The sequence below is a fragment of the Protomyctophum parallelum genome (assembly GCF_964188405.1).
Source record: "Protomyctophum parallelum genome assembly, chromosome: 3".
In the NCBI taxonomy this organism is placed as follows: domain Eukaryota; kingdom Metazoa; phylum Chordata; class Actinopteri; order Myctophiformes; family Myctophidae; genus Protomyctophum; species Protomyctophum parallelum.
This window is the reverse complement of record NC_139698.1, coordinates 9,062,996-9,087,148: the sequence shown is the minus strand read 5'-3', so window position 1 is coordinate 9,087,148 and position 24,153 is coordinate 9,062,996. Positions and strand designations below refer to the sequence as shown.

The window sequence follows — 24,153 nt, the reverse complement described above, 5'->3', positions numbered from 1 at the left end:
TCGCGATGCTAAAATTTACAATTTAGGCAGAAGCTCTTAACCTTATTCCAGAGCGATTTACAGTAAACATCAAGTCGTCAAGGCTGCTGGCAAGTTCTACGACAAAATCGCTACATGTTCTGTTTGTAGATCATAATCTTGGGAGAGAAAAAATGTAAACACATTTTCCACTACAAACTCGTGTGTGGGGCTCGCTCGCTCACTCACTGGCACACGACAATAAATCATATGGGGGTCCGTGTCTGTGGCCAGATGAAAATAAACCATATGGGGGTCCGTGTCTGTGGCCAGATGAAAATAAATCATATGGGGGTCCGTGTCTGTGGCCAGATGAAAATAAACCATATGGGGGTCCGTGTCTGTGGCCAGATGAAAATAAATCATATGGGGGTCCGTGTCTGTGTAAATAAACCATATGGGGGTCCGTGTCTGTAAAATAAATCATATGGGGGTCCGTGTCTGTGGCCAGATGAAAATAAATCATATGGGGGTCCGTGTCTGTAAAATAAATCATATGGGGGTCCGTGTCTGTAAAATAAATCATATGGGGGTCCGTGTCTGTGGCCAGATGCAAATAAATGTTGGCGTCCTTGACACGAACAACGTTGAGAAGAACCACTGCTTTATTTCACCAGGGGGACCCCTTGGCTTGGAACACCCTCAAGGCTAACCTGACGCTGCCAGATGGGGGCGGTATTGGGTAACCATGTTCCCCAACACAGCACTCATCTGGGATCTCTCAGGGAGTTGAGCTGACACAAATCCGTTCCGTACCGAACCAATCAGCGTGAGCTAAGGGCGGGATATGTGCGAAACCGGATGTGAAGCTATATAGACACGTCAATATGATTGGTTGTGTTTGCACGCCCACACGGTGATAGACAGACGGTCCCATCCAATCATCTACCAAGTATCTTGAAAAAAAGGAACAGCCCCGTCATCGAATTTGGTTCCGCGATCCCAGATCCCAATAAGCTGTGAAACAAATTTGTGTAGCAAGCTTCTTGGATCTGGCAGCGTCAGGTTAACTCTGAGCCCCCCACCACACGTATAAACGGTACTTTTTGGCCAGAAAGGGATTTTTTTTTCACCGGAGGAAAAATATTCTCTATGAGGCAGTTCTCTGGGCAATATCGGTAGAGGGCGCAGCGGAGTAACTAAAAGTATTTCTTTCCGGTGGAAACAAAATCCCTTTTTTGGCCAAAAAGTACCGTTTATATACGTGTGGTGGGGGGGGGCTCAGAGTGCGTCCACTAAGGAAAGTAGTCTTTCTATTGACACAACACGTCTTTGTATTGGTGAGTAGGTCAAACGTTCGTGAGATTTCCACTAAAGAGTCTGATTTCGATTTGAGATTTAACCCATTCTGGGCGGGCACCCGTTTTGGTGTTAGCATCATGTCACGCTTTACCTATTGAAAAATAGCAGATCTACAAGCTCATATCGCGCCACCGAGTGGCGCGATACGAGCTTGTAGGTCTGCTATTTTTGAAAAAAATCGAAGAACGACTGACATTTTTTAGAATCTGATCTCAGGTCAGAATGGGTTCATCAGACCAGTGTGTGTCCAGTGGAAACCTCGTATGTGAATCTGATCTCAGGTCAGAATGGGTTAAAACTGATAGTCCCATAGCCTTACTCACTGCAGGGCCGAATGGAAGCAGTAGAAGGCTATGGAGCAGAGCTAGGGGAACCCATGAGTTCCCCATAACCATGACTGTCTGTCTGGCTGCAGGAGGATGTACACTGACTCTACAATACATGAACAGCTGTGTCTGTCTGTGTGCGCACTGAAAGGGGAACAGATGCTTTACTCCTTCAACTCTACATACATGCCTCTCTAATAGTATACTCTATATTTTTTTAGGGCCCCTATAACTCTTGAGAATGTACATTTGGAACCCAAAAGGACCATTTATACACCCTCAGAGTTATACAGACCCGGTCCATTTTGGTTCCATTTGTACTCTATCAGAGTTACAGACCCATTAAGGATCCATTTGGTTCCGTTTACACTATCAGAGTGACACACACTTAAAGACCTATGTTTTTTTTTTTAAGCACTGCATTTATGTCTGAAAGGTGCTATATAAATAAAGTTCATTATATTATTACTATCCCCATTGATTCCATTTGTACACCATCGGAGTTACAGACCCGTTAAGGGTCCATTTGGTTCCATTTGCACACTCTGAGAGAGAACAACAGACCTGTATTAGGGTCCATAGACTCCAGACCAACAGGAACCTATACTCAGGGAACCCTGTGAGGGTCGTACGACGGTGCCGCTCGCGGGAGGATCATACAGCTGTGCTTGTTCGGCAAGCGACACCGCGGTACGAGTCAGTAAGTACAGTATATAGAGGTGGTGCGATAGATTTTGAATACAATGTAACTATATTATAACGCCCTGTATGTGCAGCTTTGAAAGAGCCGTTACGATACAATGTATCGGATACATGCATATAGTCGAGGAAGAATAAATGCATAATGAGCTGTGAATGAACAACAAAATAGCAGAACAGGCAACAGCATGCAGCAACAAAAGTGTGTGCCGTGTGGGTAAACTTTTTCTTTTACAATACACACACACACACACACACACACACACACACACACACACACACACACACACACACACACACACACACACACACACACACACTGTGACACACATACATACATACATACTCACACTCACACACAACTTACCAGCTTTTCTGACTCTTCCTCTCCTCCCTTATATATGTGCCGTCCTTCCTCTTCCTTTTCCTCTTGACGGATTCACATTAATGCCAATATTAATATTGCTGCTACGAGACTTCTCGGGACGCTGCGGGTGTGTGTATTTTCTGTTTAACAGTCTGTTGACAAACTTCAGGAGAAACTTGCTCGTTCAACTTTTCTTCTTTCCTCTCCCTGGCTTCCTCCTCCTCCTCCTCCTCCTCCCCTGGTTGACACCACACGACTGTCATGTCCGCTGCTATAGCAGAAGAACACTTCCGGCGAGGCCTTCACAATAAAAATCATACGTTAGAATTCAGAGTGGCCAACTGTTGCTTGAATTTATTTTAGTTTATCGTGTCAATGTCAGCACAAAGCACCTGCGTGTGTGAATGTGTGTGTGTGTGTGTGTGTGTGTGTGTGTGTGTGTGTGTGTGTGTGTGTGTGTGTGTGTGTGTGTGTGTGTGTGTGTGTGTGTGTGTGTGTGTGTGAACTTGTATTTGTTATACTTGTGAGTGAGGGGGGTGGGGGGGGGGGGGGGGGAGGAGAGAGAGCAATGCATAACCTTTTTTTATTAGGTCATTTAAAATTATTATTATTATTTTTGTAATACTTTTTACCCCACAATTTTGTAACCCATTTTTCACCCCTGTGTTAATTATCTAATGTGGTCCTGGGTTCTACACACCCTCATATAAGGGGACATGGGGAGAGCAACGGACTTGAACTCATGCTTCCTTCATGCCTGAGTGTCAAGTTGCTCCTTTACACCTGACAGGGGGGAGTTTCCCTGGTCGTACGTAACGCATTCCAGCCAGTTCCTTTCCCCTCCATCAGGCGCCCCGGCTGGCCAGGGGGAGGCAGTTTAGAGACCAGGATTAGTGCATGTTTTTTGTGAGGGTACCTACCCTAGGGGGCCAGGGACAAATTAACCATTGGGCCAGTGGCCCAGGGGCCCTTGGCTCTCAGGGGCCCTTCGGGGAAATTGGACCATGAGGTCCAGGTTTGACGCCCTGAAAAGGGCTCCTGGGGCCCTTCATTGGCTGTTGATTTTGTTAAATTTAGGTTAAGAATATGATAAAAGCACGGAAAATGTCGCGTGCATGCGCGCTATTGGGGCCCTGCAAATATTACCGGCCCAGGGGCCCTCATAGAGGTTAATCCGTCCCTGTAGGGGACACAGGGAGAACATGCAAACTCCACACAGAAAGGCCCTTCTGCCAACCCCGCCTTCGGGTATATGGGCACTGATGACACGGAGGAGGAAACACGCCACCAGCACCCACAGCGTCCCGAGCAGGAATCGAACCCATGGGGACCTTCTAGCTGTGAGGCACTACCAACTTTCTGCCAGCAACTCTACATCTGATCTGACCTCAAACCTTCAAACCCTTAGATCTCCATATATGGAGGCTGGAGCTGACCTGTTCTTACATTCTATATGTTGATCCTTCCTACATACTGTGAAATAAAAAAATTCTATCAATCAATGTCCCCCAAAATTGTAATTCCTGTAATTATTTTGAAGGCTGCGACGCCACACTTCCTCCAGTGTGTGTGACCAGCGTGGCTGACTTCACGCCATCTTCCATGGTCACGAACCGAGCCACTTCCGCGAACAAATGGCGACGTCATCTGGCCCCGCTGTTTGTTTTTTTGTGAGTTTGCACCTGGCGTGTGAGTCACGCACGCACGCGCGCGCACAGACGCGCACGTGTAGCCTACACCGCGTGCACGCGCGCGCTGCGAACATTAATTTCACAGGTGCATGTTGACATGAAAATCAAAAGGTCGTTTAAACACTGTCAGAGCAAATTCTATAAAAAAAAGTAGCCCTCTCGCTCGCTCGCTCGCTCGCACGCATGCACACACACACACACACACACACACACACACACACACACACACACACACACACACACTGACACACATGACACACACACACACACACACACACACACACACGTCACACACACACACACACACACACACACACACACACACACACACACACACATACATTGCGCAACAGTAGAATTTCCGAGATCCTGACCTACAAGTCATAGCCTATACCTGGCAATGTTTTTTTAAATAATTACATGTCATGATTTAATAGAGAACACTTATATGTTGAGACATAGCAGAAATAAGAGTTCAGTATGTGAAACAGTAAAAGGGCATGCAACTCAAGACTCAACATTTCTAGGCTGCGACCCCCCAAAATAATCATATTATTTGAACTGAGGAGTGGACCCCCCCACACCCTGACAAACCTTATGAATTGAGGCTTTACAATTTACAATTTAGGCATTTATAGCAGACGCTCTTAATCCAGAGCGATTTACATTAAGCAAGAACAAAAAGCATGGCAATACATCACATAAAAAGTAGTTATCATGAAACATGCGTAAACTAAGAACATAACAGTGGAATATATCTATAATGAAACTATATATATATAAACCATATATATAATATACCATGTATTGATGCATATATATATATATATATATATATATATATATAAAGTGCTATGACTACATACAAAGCAATTCTAGTGCTGTCTACGTAACATGCTATATAAGTCTGTATAAAATGCTATCTTAAGTCTATACATAGAGTGCTATCTAAGGGGCTATAGGGCAAGTGCTACGGGCCATGATGCAGTATGAAAAGGTGGGTTTTCAGACTATAAGGCGGAAGATTGGGAGGCTGCAGTTCAGACTGTGATGGGAAGTGCATTCCAAAGTTTTGGAGCCAGTTTTGGAGGATTTTCCAGGTTCCATGCATGGGGTCATCGCCATGATGGCTTGCGGTGGACATTTTTTGTCAAAATTCAATTTTTGCATATACAAAACTTAGGGCAAAACAATGGGCAATAAATAATACACATGAATAGCCCTGAATGCCTGAATGACCATATAACAGGTCTGTAACTCTGAGAGTGTATACAAAAACAAATGGAACCAAATGAACCCGTAAAAGTAAATCAGTGTCATATACATGCATATATTCTGAAGAAAACCTGCATGGAGACTTGACATTCACTAGCCCATTCTGACCGGGCACCCATTTTGGTGTCAGCATCATGTTGTGCTTTAGCTATTTAAAAATAGCAGATCTACAAGCTCATATCGCGCCACCGAGTGGCGCGATACGAGCTTGTAGGTCTGCTATTTTTTGAAAAATCGAAGAACGACTGAGATTTTTAGAATCTGATCTCAGGTCAGAATGGGTTAATCAGACCAGTGCGTGTCCAGTGGAAACCTCGTGTGAATCTGATCACAGGTCAGAATGGGCTAGAATAGGTCTTATGATCAAAATAAGAACATTATAAACCAACGTTTGCCATGGGACAAGACCAAGTCTTTGCCATGGAAACATTAATTTTTCCCCGCGTAGGTACGGACATATTGCCCGCTGCTTGGTTCCACAGAAAAGCTATACAAAGCCAAGGTTGAGTAGACCTTTGTGAACTTTGTAGATTGGATATTTTCGCCTCTAACCTTAATTATATTATTCGACAATTGGCCAATGTTTCACCAATTTGTATAGACATATATATAGAGATTCAGTAATGGTCTTTTTTCCGGTGTTGTCTTAATAGAAATCCTTAAATTGTCACTTCACTGCCGACCCACAGGTTGAGAACCTGCACTTGGGTAGGCTATAAGAACATGGTGGACTTCCTGTCCTTCATGAATCATGTTCTGTTCTATGAACAAGAACATTCTTCAGTGTGTAAGTGACGCACCCTCTCAGTAATGCTTTAAGCCCTCATTACTTTTTCCATTTCATTAACCACTTTCAACCTGGCATCCGCATCCCTATTTTGGGCATGTCACTATACCTGAACTTTCGTTAAAGCTGCAATATGTCTTTCTTTTTTTACGTCCTATTAGATTTAATAGTTTTTATTTTTGACAAATAGGCCTACAGAAAGTTAAACAAGATGAGAAAGATAAACAGAGAAACAAAAAGTACAAAAAAACAACAACACACCGCAAAAAACAAACAAAAAAACAAAACAAAACTCCAATACAATCAATAAAGTGAGGGGAAAAAGGGGTGGGAGGGGGGGGATGATTCAGATTTTATACAGGGGCCCGTTTCGAATTGCAGCCGTCCGTAGGTGCCCTTTGAGAGCGGTTTTGAAGGAGTCAAGGGATTTGCATGTCTCAATGACTGTTGGTAGGGCGTTCCACATTTTGGTGGCATAGGAGTGAAAATAATTTAGTCCCTTGTTTGTGCCGAATCTGGGTTGTATACATGGTTTGTTGCACTCCCTCTGGTGTTGTGGGTGTGGACTTCGTTTACATTAAGGAAGTATTTAGACAGGTACATGGGTATTTTGGTGGTGTATCGAATCTTGTGGACCAGACCCATTGCAAGATGCTGTACTCTGTCGTCGACCCTAAGCCATTCCAGCCTGTCAAAGTGGGCAGGGGTGAGGTGGGTTCGGGGGGTGAGGCCAAGTATACTTGGTCATCAAATATTGAAGTACAATTAACTTAATAACTTCAAGTAATGAGTTACTCTAACTTAAGTGGGCAGGGGTGAGGTGGGTTCGGGGGGTGAGGCCAAGTGTAGGAGCCTGAGATGAGGGCGTAGAGATGCTGTTTCTTCGCCTGGAAAGGAGCCAGCTTAGGTGGTTCGGGCATCTGGTTACTAGGATACCTCTCTCGACTCTCGAGCATCTCCCTGCCAGGGAGGTCCCCAATGCACGTCCCACTGGGTGGGAGGAGACCCCAGGGCAGACCAAGGATGAGATGGAGGGATTACATCAACTCACTGGCCTTGGGACGCCTCGGAATCCCCCAGGAGGAAGTTACTAAATGTTGCTCTGAGGAAAGTCTGGAGCTCTCCGGTGGACCCGACTACGGATAAGCAGTTGAAGATGGATGGATGGATGCTGAACACTGCTATGTAGCTGTAGCACAGGGATTGCCAGACTATCTGGAGACAGAGGGAGGGACGGACAGACAGACAGACAGACAGACAGACAGACAGACAGACAGACAGACAGACAGACAGACAGACAGACAGACAGACAGACAGACAACAGTCAGACAGACATACAGAAATAGACCTATAGGTAACTTTGATGACTCCAGAGGGCAGTAAAATATTTTCTCCATATTTTAACTACTACTACTTCACCATTCTGTCACAAAAAAGAAAGCAAAAATATCTACATGCAATGCAAGCTCCACACGGTTTGAGCTTTTCATTGGAATCCTGAATTATTCTTCAGCAATTTGCATTTAATTCAAATGCAATTACTTATAGGCCTACTTAAGAATTGTTATTTTGATCAACGTTTGCCTGTCATCACTCCTAATGGTAGCCTACCAACATCAACACAGCATGGAATTGGACAAAATCTTATCCAAGATAAAAAAAACAATAATCTAAGTTTTGGGATTGAGTGAGAGGCTCAAATGGTGGCTCGTGGGTGGCTCCAAATGCCCGATAAATAATGGTCCTTGATTTCACCCCCCGAACCCACCTCACCCCTGCCCACTTTGACAGGCTGGGATGGCTTAGGGTCGACGACAGAGTACAGCATCTTGCAATGGGTCTGGTCCACAAGATTCGATACACCACCAAGATACCCATATACCTGTCTAAATACTTCCTTAATGTAAACGAAGTCCACAACCACAACACCAGAGGGAGTGCAACAAACCATGTACAACCCAGATTCGGCACAAACAAGGGACTAAATTATTTTCGCTCCTATGCCACAAAAATGTGGAACGCCCTACCAACAGTCATTAAGACATGTGAATCCCTTGACTCCTTCAAAACCGCTCTCAAAGGGCACCTATACGGATGGCTGCAATTCGAAACTGGCCTCTGTAAAATCTGAATCCCCCACCCCCCCCCATTTCCCCTCACTGTATAATGTATCTTTTCCCTTTTTTGCTTCCTATATGAATTCCTGTTCTGTTCTTTAGCTACATAGAAATGTCTATTTGTATGTCTCTAAATGTTTGTATGTCTCTAAATGTTTTGATGAATTGAACAATGTGGACCCTGTTGTAAACAAGTGTAATGCTTAATTGGGTCGTCCACTCACAGTTAACAGTCTTTGTATTGAGTTTGTGCTTATAATGTACTGTAAATTCTACAAACTGTTAATAAATATTTAAATCAATCAATCAAAGAAACAGGTTGAAAACCACTGTTTTAGTACATCTTTTTCTTTGTGTTCGTGGTAAATCCATAATTGAGTTATAATTAAATCCCGCCTCTGGTCCTCACCATAGAGTTATACTCTAAGGTCCTCACACACATGTCCGTCATTTTATTTTCACAACTTCCCCCTTATGTACTTCCGGACTGTGCGGCGTTAAGACCCGCCTCCCCGCGACTGCCGATTGGTTCTCCGAGTCTCCCATGGACCCGGCTCCAGTTGTGATTGGAGGAACCTACCGTCTGACGTATGTGTGTGTGTGTGTGTGTGTGGATACATCCATATGGAGCGGAGGACATTCTGCGCCACAGAGTCTCTGTGACAGAGGGTAAGACAATTATTCTACACATGCTGTGTTACTGAACAATCAACGTCTATAACGTTAATTAAGAACAGTAACTATACTCTTTATTTACAACGATTTATGTTAGGAGGACAGAAACAATAACAGAACACTAAACGTCACAGTGCATTCCTGAAAGTGCTTCCTCCTTTTCTCTGGCCATTCAAGGAAGGAGAGATAGTGTCTATTATCTACAGATGCATTATTACACTATTATAATATAATGTGTGTGTGTGTGTGTGTGTGTGTGTGTGTGTGTGTGTGTGTGTGTGTGTGTGTGTGTGTGTGTGTGTGTGTGTGTGTGTGTTGCGTGCGTGCGTATGTGTGTTGTGTCTTATCATAAGACACAACAACAACAACAACAACAACACATGCACAAGACAAAACAAACATTGTACATAAGAGTCTTAAATATGTACAATGTTTGTCTTATTTTGTGCTTTTGATTTGTGTATCTTTGGCTGCAAAAACAACATGAATGACAACATAGTATTATTATTATTATATTTAATAATAATATTATTAATAAGTAATAATAGGTCACCCTGGTGATATAATACATAAAATAATATAATTTACGCCATACAACAATGTTACTTATTAAATTATAAAATAAAACATACTTTCTAATTACCTCATGCGTGGACTAAAACGGCCTTGCTTTTATTTTTAAGCCTGTTTGTTCACGTACACGCAATCTGTTTCCTGCCGTGAATTGTGTGTGATTGACAACCTGTTACCTTCCTTATATTCACCCCCAAAAAATGTCCGCTCATGCCAACAAAATTAAGGTGTATGCCAAATGCAGAGGTTTGAACAAAATATGGACTATACTTTTATTTATTTGCTGAAGTCAGAGGTAATAATAGTAACATACTGTATAGGTACTCTTACCGGTTTGTCAAAACAATGCTTTTTATATAAGTCTATCTAAATGTTTATCTAAGTCGAACCCGCGGCACACTGCCAGACTGGATTACCAGCCAAGGTGCCTGGACCATTACGCCATGGCCCAGAGGGTTAGGCATAGTTTTACTGGGGTTAAGTTTAGGAATAGGGTTAGGTTTAGGCATAGTTTTACTGGGGTACTTAAAGTTAGGGATAAGGTTAGGTTTAACCGTTTAAGCTTAATTTACTTAATTACTTTAGGAATACCAGGTCACGTTGTTTCCGCCGGTTGTACGCCCGGGGCGAGTTGGTAATGGGGCGAGTTGTTTGGTATTCCGTTTATCTACATTAAGCTCATGGCCTATCGACACGTGAGCTGAGCTCGTAGATATACAATGTTTTGTACAGTAACATATTTATTGATAGTCAGAGCAAGTGCAGATGGCTATAGTGACAGACTGTTTTATTTCTTAATATTTCTTTTGTCTTCATTCTCATCTCTAGTAGTCTACTCATACCTCTACTGTACATATCCTGTGTTTCACTCTTACTGCTAGTTGTTGCTACAGTACGTTACCTGAATTCCCCCATGGGATCAATAAAGCTCTCTTATCTTATCTTGTTTGTGTACGCGGTACTAAAAACAACCCTGTCAACGTGCCAATTAACAGTTTGACTGCGGAAAACGATTTACCAGACTTTTAATCAACCCCCCTTCACTGCCGAGATTGTTGTATTACCTTTAGAGCATACGCTGAATTATTTGGGCTTTTAATCCGCGAAAATCGAGCGAAAAAAGCTTCCCCCGTTTGTTATGAACGGCCGGACCACCCGCCATCTTGGTACACCCGGAAGACGCAGCACAGGAGCCTCCTCCATGAGGCGTTGAACCCCATTCGTTTGCATTGGCCTCAATTTCCCAGAAGCCCTAGCAGCCCACAGCATGTGACGATTTCCGTTTTCCTCATCAAAACAGATGCATCTACTCTCTATCTCCGCGGCGAAGAAGGATTTTCTATTTATTTTTTACATTGCGGCGGATTAAACACATAAAACAAAAGTCGCGTATGTCCGATATGGCAGCGACATTAACCTGGAGTAATCCATTCAAAGCACGGAAACTGTTAAGGACCGCCAAAATGATATGAGTCTGGACAGTGGCGTGCACAGACATTTAGAGGGGCAGGTGCTCAGGTGAAAAAAGGGCACCTTGTGCAGCACGTGGAACCGGCCGGTTGCCTTAATAGTGTGAGATTTATAGATTTCTTCCTAATTTTCCCAAAAGGGCACATGGGGCAGGTGTTGCTCTAGCAGCCCCCATAGTGTCTATCTGTGCACGCCACTGAGTTTGGCTGCGGAGGATTGTGGTTGGTCAATTGTGCTGTTGTTTCACCATTGGAAATTATGTTTTGCTACGAAGTCGTCTGACTCAGCTTGTTGTTCAGTGGTTGTACAATTTACAATTTAGGCATTTAGCAGACGCTCTTAATCCAGAACGACTTACATTTAAGCAAGAACAAAAGTATGGGAATACATCACATAAAAGCATTTATCATGAAACATGCGTAAGCTAAGAAAGTAACAGTGGAATATCTATATAATGAAACTATACACTATACATATAAACTATACATATTTACTACTATGCTATACATATGTACTATGGCGTGCTATGACTATATACAATACAATTATAGTGCTGTCTACATAACATGCTATAAGTCAAATGCTATCTAAGTCAACAGAAATGCTATCTAAGGGGTTAGGGTAAGTGCTATGGGCCATGATGGAGTCTGAAAAGGTGGGTTTTCAGGCTACGGCGGAAGATTGGGAGTGATGCTGCAGTTCTGAATGCAATGGGAAGTGCATTCCACAGTTTTGGAGCCAGAAGGGAGAAGAGTTTGGGACGTGTGGAGCGTTGTCCCGGCGTTTTTAGTGAGGGTACTTCCAGCTTCCCTGTGTTGGCTGATCGGAGTGCGCGGGAGGGTTTGTAGGGTTCAATCATACTTGTAAGATATGGGGGAGCCATACCTTTGGTTGCTTTGAATGCCAGCATCAGAGTTTTGTATTCTGTGCGGGCAGCGACCGGGAGCCAGTGGAGGGAGCGGAGCAGGGGGGAGACATGTTGTACTAGACTAGAGTCTAGACTCTCATGTGTGACCTGACTTTTTTCTGTAGCTTTGGGATAATTGGAGGGACTCTGTCACATAGCATTAAATCATCCAGAACTGGGGGTGTATGTTTTTGACCTATTTTCCAATTTGCAGCATTTACCATTAAAAAAACATGGGCACGCTCTCTTCCTTGCTGCCTGGTGGACACTGATGCTGACCGACCGAGTACATTCTGCACAGGCTTTCCAAAAACCTGAGAAAAGAAACATGTCGAAAGCTAATGTATCTGCATAGCTCTGCATGTTCATGTTCAATTTTCAGGATTTTTTTCTTTGTTTTTGCTTTTTATATTTTGAAAACAAAGCAATAGGCCTACTACTTCATCAAAGTTGGTGTTGTGACTTTATATATTTGCCAATTATTTCCATGAGAGGGGGAGAGTTGGTGGAGTTAGCTGTTTTAGCAGACAGTTTGAGGGTCCAATGGAGTTAAGAGGTTTTGTCCCAAGAGCTTTTTACTACTTTTCATTGGTTCAATATTTTCGAAACAACACACAGACGTAATGGGTGTTCAATCAATAGCACTGATTTATGAAAAAAAGTCGCAGTCCCTCCCCCTTTCAGAACAACGAGTGGCCCAGGAAATGAATCCCAATGCATTTTTCCCATAGGCATTTCAAAACGTATTTATTTTAAAGACCTTTTAAGCGTCGTACGAAGCCAACTCTTGTCGTGACAAATCATGACAACACACACAATATTTTGGACCAAACAAATAATTACAAAGAAGAAAAACAACAAAAAAAGTGTTGTGTAACCTGCCGTTTTTTTCTACTTTCTAATTCCTTGTTTGGCCCGAAGAATTGTGTTTGTTGTCATGATTTGTCACGACAAGAGTTGGCTTTGTCCGCGGCGTAAACGTCTTTAAATAAATACTTTCTGAAAAGTCTATGAGGAAAATCAACAGGGATTTCTTTTCCGGGTCTCTCGAGGGGGGGCGGGACTGCGACGCTCTATAGTGTGTTGCCTCTATAGCAACCACACTAATAATGAACATTATTGTCTCCACCAGGCCGAAGGCATGTGGGGAGAGTATGTTTTTCACTTCGTCCGTCCGTTTGTGTGTCCGTCCGTTTGTGTGTCCGTCCGTGTGTCCGTGACCAGCTAATCTCGGCCACCGTTAACCCGGTCGATGCCAAATTTTGCACACACACTCCCTGGATGCCAACGATGAACCTCTGCCCCAAACTTTCCAGAACGGCCTGTTATAGCGCCACCAGGAGGCCGCTTTGAGCAAAACAAGTTTTTTCACAGTACACCTACAGATTTTGTCCAAACATCACGCAAATTAGTACACAGTCTCTCTAGAGCCATTCAACGAAACGGGTCTTTCAGATTTCTCAGACTCCATCCTGATTGGTTAAGATTGGCTTCCAAAGTTCACAGGAGTGCTCAGTTTCAAACAAAATGCTGCAAATCATGAACACATCGCGTGATTTCCGTGAAATTGTGCACGCACATTCCCACTAGGCCGAGGACGAAATGCCACATGAACAATTTCAACTCAGCCTCAAGGTGGCGCTATAACTGGCCGAAAAGTGTTTTTACCTCTAACTGCACGGATCTGTGGATAACCTGGTGGAGACCTGTGCCCAGAAGGGCACTTTTTCTAGTATTGTGTTTGTATTGTGTGTGTCAGCCGATGCAGGCGGGCGTCAGGCTGAGTAGAGCAGCGGTGTAGAGTAGTAATGTGTTTGTATTGTGTGTGTCAGCCGATGCAGGCGGGCGTCAGGCTGAGTAGAGCAGCGGTGTAATGTGTTTGTATTGTGTGTGTCAGCCGATGCAGGCGGGCGTCAGGCTGAGTAGAGCAGCGGTGTAATGTGTTTGTATTGTGTGTGTCAGCTGATGCAGGCGGGCGTCAGGCTGAGTAGAGCAGCGGTGCGACTGAGGAGAGTGGTGGTCCAGGTTACCAAGGCAACCATGGCTGAAAACCACACAGGCCCCGCCTCTTCCTCCACGGTTAGGGGCGGAGCCACCACGGCAGCCATCCTCATCATCGGAGACGAGATTCTCAAGGTGAGAGCATGATGAGACCACGACTGATATCTCTCTCAGATTCTCAAGGTGAGAGCATGATGAGACCACGACTGATATCTCTCTCAGATTCTCAAGGTGAGAGCATGATGAGACCACGACTGATATCTCTCTCAGATTCTCAAGGTGAGAGCATGACAGTGCATTTTTAACAGCGGGAGACCAACGGCGAGCGTCGCTTGAATTTCATTGGCAATCGCCCACTATCGCCCGGGGCGACGTCGCCCCAAAAGACGAATTATTTTTTATCTTTTCGGCTGACGTTCCTCCGTCCACTTTTCGACCATCGCCTGTTCGCCCATTGACAAATAAATAATGCACTTCCGGAGAATTCGTCTGGCTGTCGCCCGCTGTTAACCCATTCTGACCTGAGATCAGATTCATACGAGGTTTCCGCCGGACACACACTGGTCTGATGAACCCATTCTGACCTGAGATCAGATTCTAAAAATGTCAGTCGTTCTTCGATTTTTCAAAAATAGCAGACCTACAAGCTCGTATCGCGCCACTCGGTGGCGCGATATGAGCTTGTAGATCTGCTATTTTTAAATAGCTAAAGCATAACATGATGCCGACACCAAAATGGGTGCCCGTTCAGAATGGGTTAAAACGTACTGTGAGACCACGAATGATATCTCTCATTCTCATTCCTCTTCATATCAAGGACCCCCAGAATGTTCTGCATTTGGCCGCGGACTCCCATCTGAAAATATGTTGTTCCTCCAGGGACACAAATATTTGAGTTAAAAATGTTCACTGTGAAAGAATATATATTCAAAGATTTGCACACATCACGATATATTTTTTTAGCAGATCTACGAGCTTGTAGATCTGCTATTTTTTCCAACAGCTAAAGTATAAAATAATGGTTAATGTTAAAACGCTAAAGTGACACAGATGCGTTCCAGGTCTGAATCCGCCTCTGCGTCTCTCGCCCCTCTCTCTCCCCATGCAGGGTCACACGGTAGACACCAACAGCGCGTTCCTGTGCCGCGCGCTGCGGAAGCTGGGCGTGTGCGTGCAGCGCATCACGGTGGTGCCCGACGAGCAGGAGGTCATCGCCAGGGAGGTGGCGCTGCTCGCGCCCCAGTACACCCACCTCCTCACGTCGGGCGGCATCGGCCCCACGCACGACGACGTCACCTTCGAGAGCGTGGCGCTGGCCTTCCGGGAGGAGGTGTGCCCGCACCCCGAGCTGTGCCAGCTGGTGCAGGAGTTCTTCGGGGAGAAGGCGACGGAGAAGGACAGCGCCGCCATGAAGCTGGCCATGGTGCCGCGCTCCGCCAAGCTCAACTACGGCAGGGACCCGCACACCGGAAAGCCCCTACGATACCCCCTGGTCAGTGTGTGTGTGTGTGTGTGTGTGCACTGTGCAGTGGTGGAAAAATCACACCTGTGTGAACTGAGCGGTGCAGGCTGTGTGTGTAGACTATGGGCTGTATTTTGCGTGTCTTAAGTACCAGGTCTTATTCCCTAACTTGAGTAAACTAAAGACCTGGAGGCGTGATCAATGCTCTTTGGCCACTCAGAATAGCCAAATGGCATTGATCCAGGTCTTTAGTTTACTCAAGTTAGGGAATAAGACCTGGTACTTAAGACACGCAAAATACAGCCCACTACCTTCCTTGAGAAGAAAAGGGTCCCGCACACGGTCTTCACTTATAGAGCAGTAGTTTTATTAGATGACAACGTTTCGGTCTAAATGACCTTCATCAGGTATCTGACTATACCTTCCTTGCCATCAGGAACTAAACATAACGGTAATAACAACAAGACACAACAAAAGCTCATGATGCCGGTTACTGCGGGACGTGTATTATATTATGGCCGAATTTGTGTCCGGATAAATGTAATCTGGCCAGTCACGGTGGCCGGCCGGCCAAAACCATTGCCTACCGGAAACACTGCCTGGTGAGTGTGTGTGTGTGTCTGCTATAGCCCTTGGTGTGTGGCTGTGCGTGTGTGTGTGTGTGTGTGTGTGTGTGTGTGTGTGTGTGTGTGTTTGTGTGCATTGCACTTCTATTGCAATGTAAGTAAGGGCCAAATGAAATGAATATAATATAATTTGAGAAATAGATGTATTTATTATGAGGACCATTTTCCTGGTCTTCACAAGAGAAATAGATTGTTTATAGATAGTTATTGGTTAGTTAGAGTCAGGATTCGACATTTAGAGATTACGTTTTAGGCATTGGGGTTTGGGGTTTACTCAGGTGTCACACGCCGAAAATAACACAACCTACAAACTCACAACACGGCATAGCGTGGTGCCTTGTGAGCTTGTTTAATAATATCGACTATTTCCGGCATAATTTGTTGATGACCTCAGTCAGAAGCTTTCCTGGGGCAATTATATGAAGCGATGGTGAATACTGTCAGACTCAGAATGTACAGTAAACAAAGTGCTGCACTTCCACTAATAAAATAATAATAATTGATGTCGGGCAGAAACCTCATATCTCCGTATTTCAACTTTTCTTTTCTCCCATAAATTAATGTCCTATAAGAGTGTCACACAAAGGTTAGCCAATGAGCATGTTGTGAGCTTGCAGATCGTCTATTCGATTATTTAACCCATTCTGACCTGAGATCAGATTCATACGAGGTTTCCACCGGACACACACTGGTCCTGATGAACCCATTCTGACCTGAGATCAGATTAAGAAAGTCAGTCGCTCTTCGATTTTTCAAAAATAGCAGACCTACAAGCTCGTATCGCACCACTCGGTGGCGCGATATGAGCTTGTAGATCTGCTATTTTTAAATAGCTAAAGCATGACATGATGCTGACACCAAAATGGGTTTTCCGGTCAGAATGGGTTAAAATTATATATATTTTAAATTGATAACAAAGAAACAATTTTGGATATAAAAGGTTTTCACCGCCGGCGGTAATGATTGGATGTAGTGTCGCTTCATGAAGTTGTTAGAAGGAAAAAATGACAATTCCCCAATTCATCAGCGTGATGAATGATGCCGACGCTACAGCAGCACAGCACAGCTCTATGAATTATGGGTACCGGCTACAGCATAACGCATTTAGGCCTGACATCGAAATTTAAAAAAATGTCTTCTAAATCATGACAGTTTTCCTATGTTTCTATATCAGTGGTGCTCAATAGTTCACGTCAAGGACCCCAAAAATTATATAATTAATAGGTCACCGACTGCCATCTGAAAATATGTTGTTTCAGAGACCCCCCCCCCCCTCAGAAGCAAAGATTTGAGTTAAAAACGTTTGCTCTGAAAGAATATATATTCAAAGATTTGAGTTAAAAACGTTTGCTCTGAAAGAATATATATTCAAAGATTTGAGTTAAAAACGTTTGCTCTGAAAGAATATATTCAAAGATTTGCACCACATTTTCAAGACTTTTCAAACATAGCAGACCTACAAGCTCATAGCGCGGCACTCGGTGCCGCGCTATGAGCTTGTAGATCTGCTAAAGCATAACATAATTCTTAAAACACCAAAAGGGGTTCCCGTTCAGAATGGGATAATATTGGTTAGAGTCTGACGATGACTGATGATGTTTGGGCCCCGAATCCGTTCCAGAGTTTGGAGAACTTATTTTTTAACTTGCATTATAATCAAATACATGAAAATAAAGAATTAACTAAAAAAATAAGTATGCCTATGTATCGTTGCTGTCAGGAGGAAACCACCTAACTCCATTTTTGAGGTTTAGATTTTATTTCCGTGAACACCCTTTACGTCTGTATGTTGTTTCGAAAATATTGAACCAATGAAAAGTAGTAAAAAGTGAACACACACACACACACACACACAGACGTCTCATGCAGAGTCGTACAAAGGACTCTGATTCTAAGGCCTCTTTTAGACGGCGACCATCTCCATATAACACGTCAAAGTCCCGTTGCGTTCTCATTTTTTCTTACCCTTTACACGAGAACGCACACGTTATGATATGATGTGCTATTATGCTATACTGTCGCTAGGTGGCGATAACGGGCTGCCAAATAGACAGGTCACCCACGTACAAGAAGAAGAAACCTTCACGCAAGCCTGCGCAACACGGCTCTGGGCGCGCCACGGGATGGTATATATTTTATAATACATTAGGCTACATAAACGCTGCTGCCGCGGCTGCCGTCTATCACAAGGCTTTTTATTTACATCATGGTTTTACATTCAACATCGCTGATGAGCAGCACTTTGTAGGCGAGGAGGGAGGCTTGTTCAGGAACTCCATTATATCATAATGATATGGCTCTGCATCAATGTAATAAACATATGCGCTGTGAGCCAACATGAGCCATGATGTCATAAGTTTTGCGGATTCACCGTTTTGCCTGTTTATATGGAGACCATAGGAAACGGTGTTCTGAATGATTTCCACTCTGGAAGGCGGTTTCACTTCGATGCGTTTTCACCTCCTGAGAACACCGTTCTCGTCTAAATGACAGCGCTAAACGGTACTTTATTTTGCCGTTTTTTATGAACACCATCCTCGTGTAAATAGCACCTAAGTTGTCTCTGTCAGGTGGAAAGCTGGAAACCTGTCCAAAACTGTTACTTCAAATTAAAAAATGGCACTCAAAGTGCGCCACATTTCGCACTAGTAGATCTGCTACTTCTGCTACTTTTCTGTGACGCTGTAGTACGATCAAGTAGGGCGGGAAGTCAACTCTTATATCATTGAAAGTGTGACATCATTGTCAGTTAATATTATTTATTCGACCGATCAAATTCTCGCTGACGGTTGAAGTGATCATAAATCACATTGACAAAACGTTATTCGTTCCGCGGACCATTTACAGTGCAAGGACTGAATACATTGTTTATTCCATCCTTGCCCTTGTTTCTAACCCGTGTGTGTGTGTGTGCATGTATGCGTGTGTGCGTGTGTGTGTTGTGGCAACCCAGGGGAGAATAGGCAAGATTCACAATAAAATAAGAGGCTCAGAGTCAGATTCAACATGTAACTTAAATTGTCTTTTATTAAATTGTTAGGGAAAGGGGAAAACGTGGGCAAAATGTCAACTTAGGTTTCCTCCTGTCAGGGGCTTGGGCTTCTATGCACAGTCCTGTGGGCAGAGCAGAGAGAGAGAGCTAGTGACTAATGAATTCAGGTGGGGGAGAGTGCTGTAGGCTCTCCCCTGAGGAGTTCAGTCGGCCTATAGGAGGAAGGGAGAGAGAACGAGACCAGGTGAGCCACAATACACGCACAGCACATCCAAGTGGGTCCAAAGGTTTGAGTTAAATCTTGTACTCACTTGTGAGAGATCCCTCATACCAGCCTCCTCATGAACAGAGTGATTCCTGCTTCCTCACTCCTCCATTAGTCCAAACTGACTCACCAGACAGCTTGGGCGTCGGCTATTTAAAAGCTTCTGTTGATTGCCTTACTTTACTGGCTGCAGGTGCGTCCATGTCCAGGCTCCCATTGGCTGCAATACCTGTACAGGGTGATATACTCCCTCTATCACCTCCCCCAGCCTCCTTCTGTGGGGAATAGGCCTGGCTGTTTCCCCTGGTTTGCCACAGTGTGTATATATTATGTGTGTGTGTGTGTGTCTCTCTCTTCCAGGTCAGCGTCCGTAACGTGTACATATTCCCCGGCATTCCCTCCCTGCTGGAGAGAGCCTTCACCGGTCTGGAACACCTGTTCGCCGGTTCAGGAACCACCTTTCACACCAGAGAGGTGACGACCGGCAACACACTGCTTTGATACACAGATAGATAGTTAGGAACCAAATTTACCCTTATTGTTCTGTAACTCTGATAGTGTACATTTGGTTCCATTTGGTTCCATTTGTACACTCTCAGAGTTAAATTAGCATTGGGTTTTACAATATAAATTGGGGTCCCAGAGATAGAAATGCCATTACATGGGGGGGGGTAACTGCTGTTACAGGAGAAGGATATCAAATGGAACACAGCCACCTTAAAGACTAATCAGTGTGTGTATTCCTGCATCGGCTGATCTTGGTACATAGAAATTGATTTATTGGGAGATTCTGACTTTCAATTGTACACACATTTTGTTTTGATTGTAATTGTTCCACTTTTTGCTTTGGCAATGTAAACGCCAATATAGCCCTTTTAACCCATTCTGAACGGGGACCCATTTTGGTGTTGGCATCATGTTATGCTTTAGCTATTGAAAAATAGCAGATCTACAAGCTCATATCGCGCCACCGAGTGGCGCGATACGAGCTTGTAGGTCTGCCATTTTTGAAAAATCGAAGAACGACTGACATTTTTAGAATCTGATCTCGGGTCAGAATGGGTTCATCAGACCAGTGTGTGTCCGGCGGAAACCTCGTATGAATCTGATCTCAGGTCAGATTGGGTTAATTGAATCGTCCCACCTCTACACTGTAAAGAATCTCTATATATTGTTTTTTTCTTAGGTATTTGTAGACGCAGACGAGGCAGAGATCGCCCCGGCTCTGACGCGGCTGCAGGCCGACTGGGGGAAGAAGGTGTCCCTGGGCTCCTACCCGGACTGGATGAGCAACTACCACCGCGTCAGGCTGGTCCTGGACTCGGACAGCCCCGAGGAGGTGGAGCGCGCCCGGGCACAGCTGCTGGAACAGCTGCCCGACGGCAGCGTGGTCCACCTGGTCAAAGACCCCGTGACCATCGCTCCGGACGAGGTCTACAGGCTGGCCAACAGCGGTGAGGAGCCGGGGGGAGGGAAAAGTATACTCAATGTTGTTTTAACCCATTCTGAACGGGCACCCATTTTGGTGTCGGCATCATGTTATGCTTTAGCTATTGAAAAATAGCAGATCTACAAGCTCATATCGCGCCACCGAGTGGCGCGATACGAGCTTGTAGGTCTGCTATTTTTGAAAAATCGAAGAACGACTGACATTTTTTTAATCTGATCTCAGGTCAGAATGGGTTTAATCAGACCAGTGTGTGTTTAGTGGAAACCTTGTATGAATCTGATCTCAGGTCAGAATGGGTTAAAAACCCATTTAGACCTGACGTCGACATTTACAAGATGTCTTCTAAATCATGAAAATTTTCTGAAAACCTCATATATCAGTGGTGCTCAATATTTCCATGTCAAGGACCACACAGATTATAAGGAATATGCCGCCGACCCCCGTCTGAAAATATGTTGTTCCAGGTGACCCCCCCCCCCCCCCTCCAGGAGCAAAGATTTGAGTTGAAAACGTTCGCTCTGAAAGAATATAGATTTGCACCACATGAGCTTGTAGGTCTGCTATTTTTGAAAAGTCGTGAAAATGTGGCGCAAATCTTTGAATATATATAGAGTTTTTAACTAAAATCTTTGCTTCTGGGAGGGGTCCCTGGAGCAACATATTTTCAGATGGGGGGTCCGCGGCCAAATACAGATAATTCTGGGGGTCCTTGACATGAAAATGGTTGAACACCACTGACATAGAAACATATAGGTTCTTCAGAAAACTGAAAACTATAGAAGCCATTTCTTTTTATCGGCCTCAGGTCTAAATGTGTTAACCCATTCTGAACGGGCACCCATTTTGGTGTCAGCATCATGTTATGCTTTAGCTATTGAAAAATAGCAGATCTACAAGCTCATATCGCGCCACCGAGTGGCGCGATACGAGCTTGTAGGTCTGCTATTTTTGAAAAATCGAAGAGCGAGTGACATTTTTTGAATCTGATCTCAGGTCAGAATGGGTTTAATCAGACCAGTGTGTGTCCAGTGGAAACCTTCGTATGAATCTGATCTCAGGTCAGAATGTGTTAATAAAGAGCTGGAGAGAGAAGATGGAGACTCCTGGTACTGAACAAACACTGTAATATAGAGATATTTAATAACTACAGCTGTGGTGATTGTATCTCGTCTCCCCTGCTCTGTCTATTGAGACATGTAGAGTCGTGTGTGGTCGGAGAGGACACCTACTGGTTGATAGGCGGTACTGCCTGACAGTGTCAGAATGCAGTTTCTCCCCAAATGAGCTCAGTGGTGGAGAGATTTCAGCACCAGGGTTATTACGGTTTAACTAAAACAAATGAGATATAACGAAAAGTAATGTTTTAGCAACATTTTTGAAGGAATTTGGGGGCGCCCGCTAGCCTAGTGGTCCAGGCGCATGCCACATATAGGTTCTGGCCTGATGCATCACATGTTCGAGTTCCGTTCATGACGACATTTTCATTTAGGAAGTTCTTACGGAAAAGAACACACAAACTAACACAAGAAAATTAAATAAAAACTGTAAAAGCCTTTTCAAAAAACTAAATACTATACTAAACTAGCAACCTCAACCTCAAACTGAAAATGAATGAAAAAGTCAAAAATGAAATGGAAACAAAATCTCGCAAACTTATAACTGGGGGAATAATGCATGGGAACAAATTCCCAGGCAGCACATGTCTTTTCACGGATTGCAGCTTTAACATGATCCATCAGTAAAGCCATTTACTCCGTCATAAATATTAGATGAATCATTTCACCCTCCAGTGCAGCTTGTAAAAAGGAGGTCTCTCGTTGTCCAGGTTATAAGTTGGACAAGATCTTCTCGTGGCTCCACAAGGTTATAAATTGGACAAGATCTCTCGTGGCTCCACAAGTTAATGTAGGTTATTGTGTGTCCTCCAGGTTGTCCTCTGGGGGACAAGGTGTCTTCGGCTCTGAAGACGGTGGAGGAGGCGCTGGACCGTTACTCCTACCAGGAGGTGTGTGTCGGGTTCAACGGGGGGAAGGACTGCACCGCTCTGCTGCACCTCTACTACGCTGCTCTGAAACGGTGAGTTCACCTCTACTACGCTGCTCTGAAACGGTGAGTTCAACCTCTACTACGCTGCTCTGAAACGGTGAGTTCACCTCTACTACGCTGCTCTGAAACGGTGGGTTCAACCTCTACTACGCTGCTCTGAAACGGTGAGTTCACCTCTACTACGCTGCTCTGAAACGGTGGGTTCAACCTCTACTACGCTGCTCTGAAACGGTGAGTTCACCTCTACTACGCTGCTCTGAAACGGTGAGTTCAACCTCTACTACGCTGCTCTGAAACGGTGAGTTCAACCTCTACTACGCTGCTCTGAAACGGTGAGTTCACCTCTACTACGCTGCTCTGAAACGGTGAGTTCAACCTCTACTACGCTGCTCTGAAACGGTGAGTTCAACCTCTACTACGCTGCTCTGAAACGGTGAGTTCAACCTCTACTACGCTGCTCTGAAACGGTGAGTTCACCACCTCTACTACGCTGCTCTGAAACGGTGAGTTCACCTCTACTACGCTGCTCTGAAACGGTGAGTTCAACCTCTACTACGCTGCTCTGAAACGGTGAGTTCAACCTCTACTACGCTGCTCTGAAACGGTGAGGATGGACCTTATCTCTGTATTTTAATGTCCGCTCTGCTGCACCTCTACTACGCTGCTCTGAAACGGTGAGGAGGGGAGAGGCGTTTACTACGCTGCTCTGAAACGGTGAGTTCACCTCTACTACGCTGCTCTGAAACGGTGGGTTCAACCTCTACTACGCTGCTCTGAAACGGTGAGTTCACCTCTACTACGCTGCTCTGAAACGGTGAGTTCACCTCTACTACGCTGCTCTGAAACGGTGAGTTCACCTCTACTACGCTGCTCTGAAACGGTGAGTTCACCACCTCTACTACGCTGCTCTGAAACGGTGAGTTCACCTCTACTACGCTGCTCTGAAACGGTGAGGAGAGGAGAGGCGTTTACTACGCTGCTCTGAAACGGTGAGTTCAACCTCTACTACGCTGCTCTGAAACGGTGAGTTCAACCTCTACTACGCTGCTCTGAAACGGTGAGTTCATCTCTACTACGCTGCTCTGAAACGGTGAGTTCACCTCT

The 24,153-nt window shown here is 44.5% G+C and overlaps 1 protein-coding gene across 4 annotated transcripts in view; it reads left to right on the top strand.

Annotated features, from left to right (window-relative positions):
- The first annotated feature begins 9,192 nt into the window (after window positions 1-9,192).
- flad1 (flavin adenine dinucleotide synthetase 1) overlaps window positions 9,193-24,153 on the top strand; it is a 25,821-nt gene continuing 10,860 nt past the window's right edge. For all 4 annotated transcript variants that reach the window (XR_014569045.1, XR_014569046.1, XR_014569047.1 and 1 more), the window contains exons 1-6: window positions 9,193-9,251; window positions 14,170-14,343; window positions 15,317-15,700; window positions 19,914-20,027; window positions 20,740-21,007; window positions 22,932-23,079. Coding sequence is in view for 1 of the 4 variants with exons in the window: in XM_083761311.1 (XP_083617437.1) it covers window positions 14,173-14,343; window positions 15,317-15,700; window positions 19,914-20,027; window positions 20,740-21,007; window positions 22,932-23,079 (1,085 nt within the window). In the remaining 3 variants the exon portion in view is untranslated. The remainder of the gene's footprint in view (window positions 9,252-14,169; window positions 14,344-15,316; window positions 15,701-19,913; window positions 20,028-20,739; window positions 21,008-22,931; window positions 23,080-24,153) is intronic.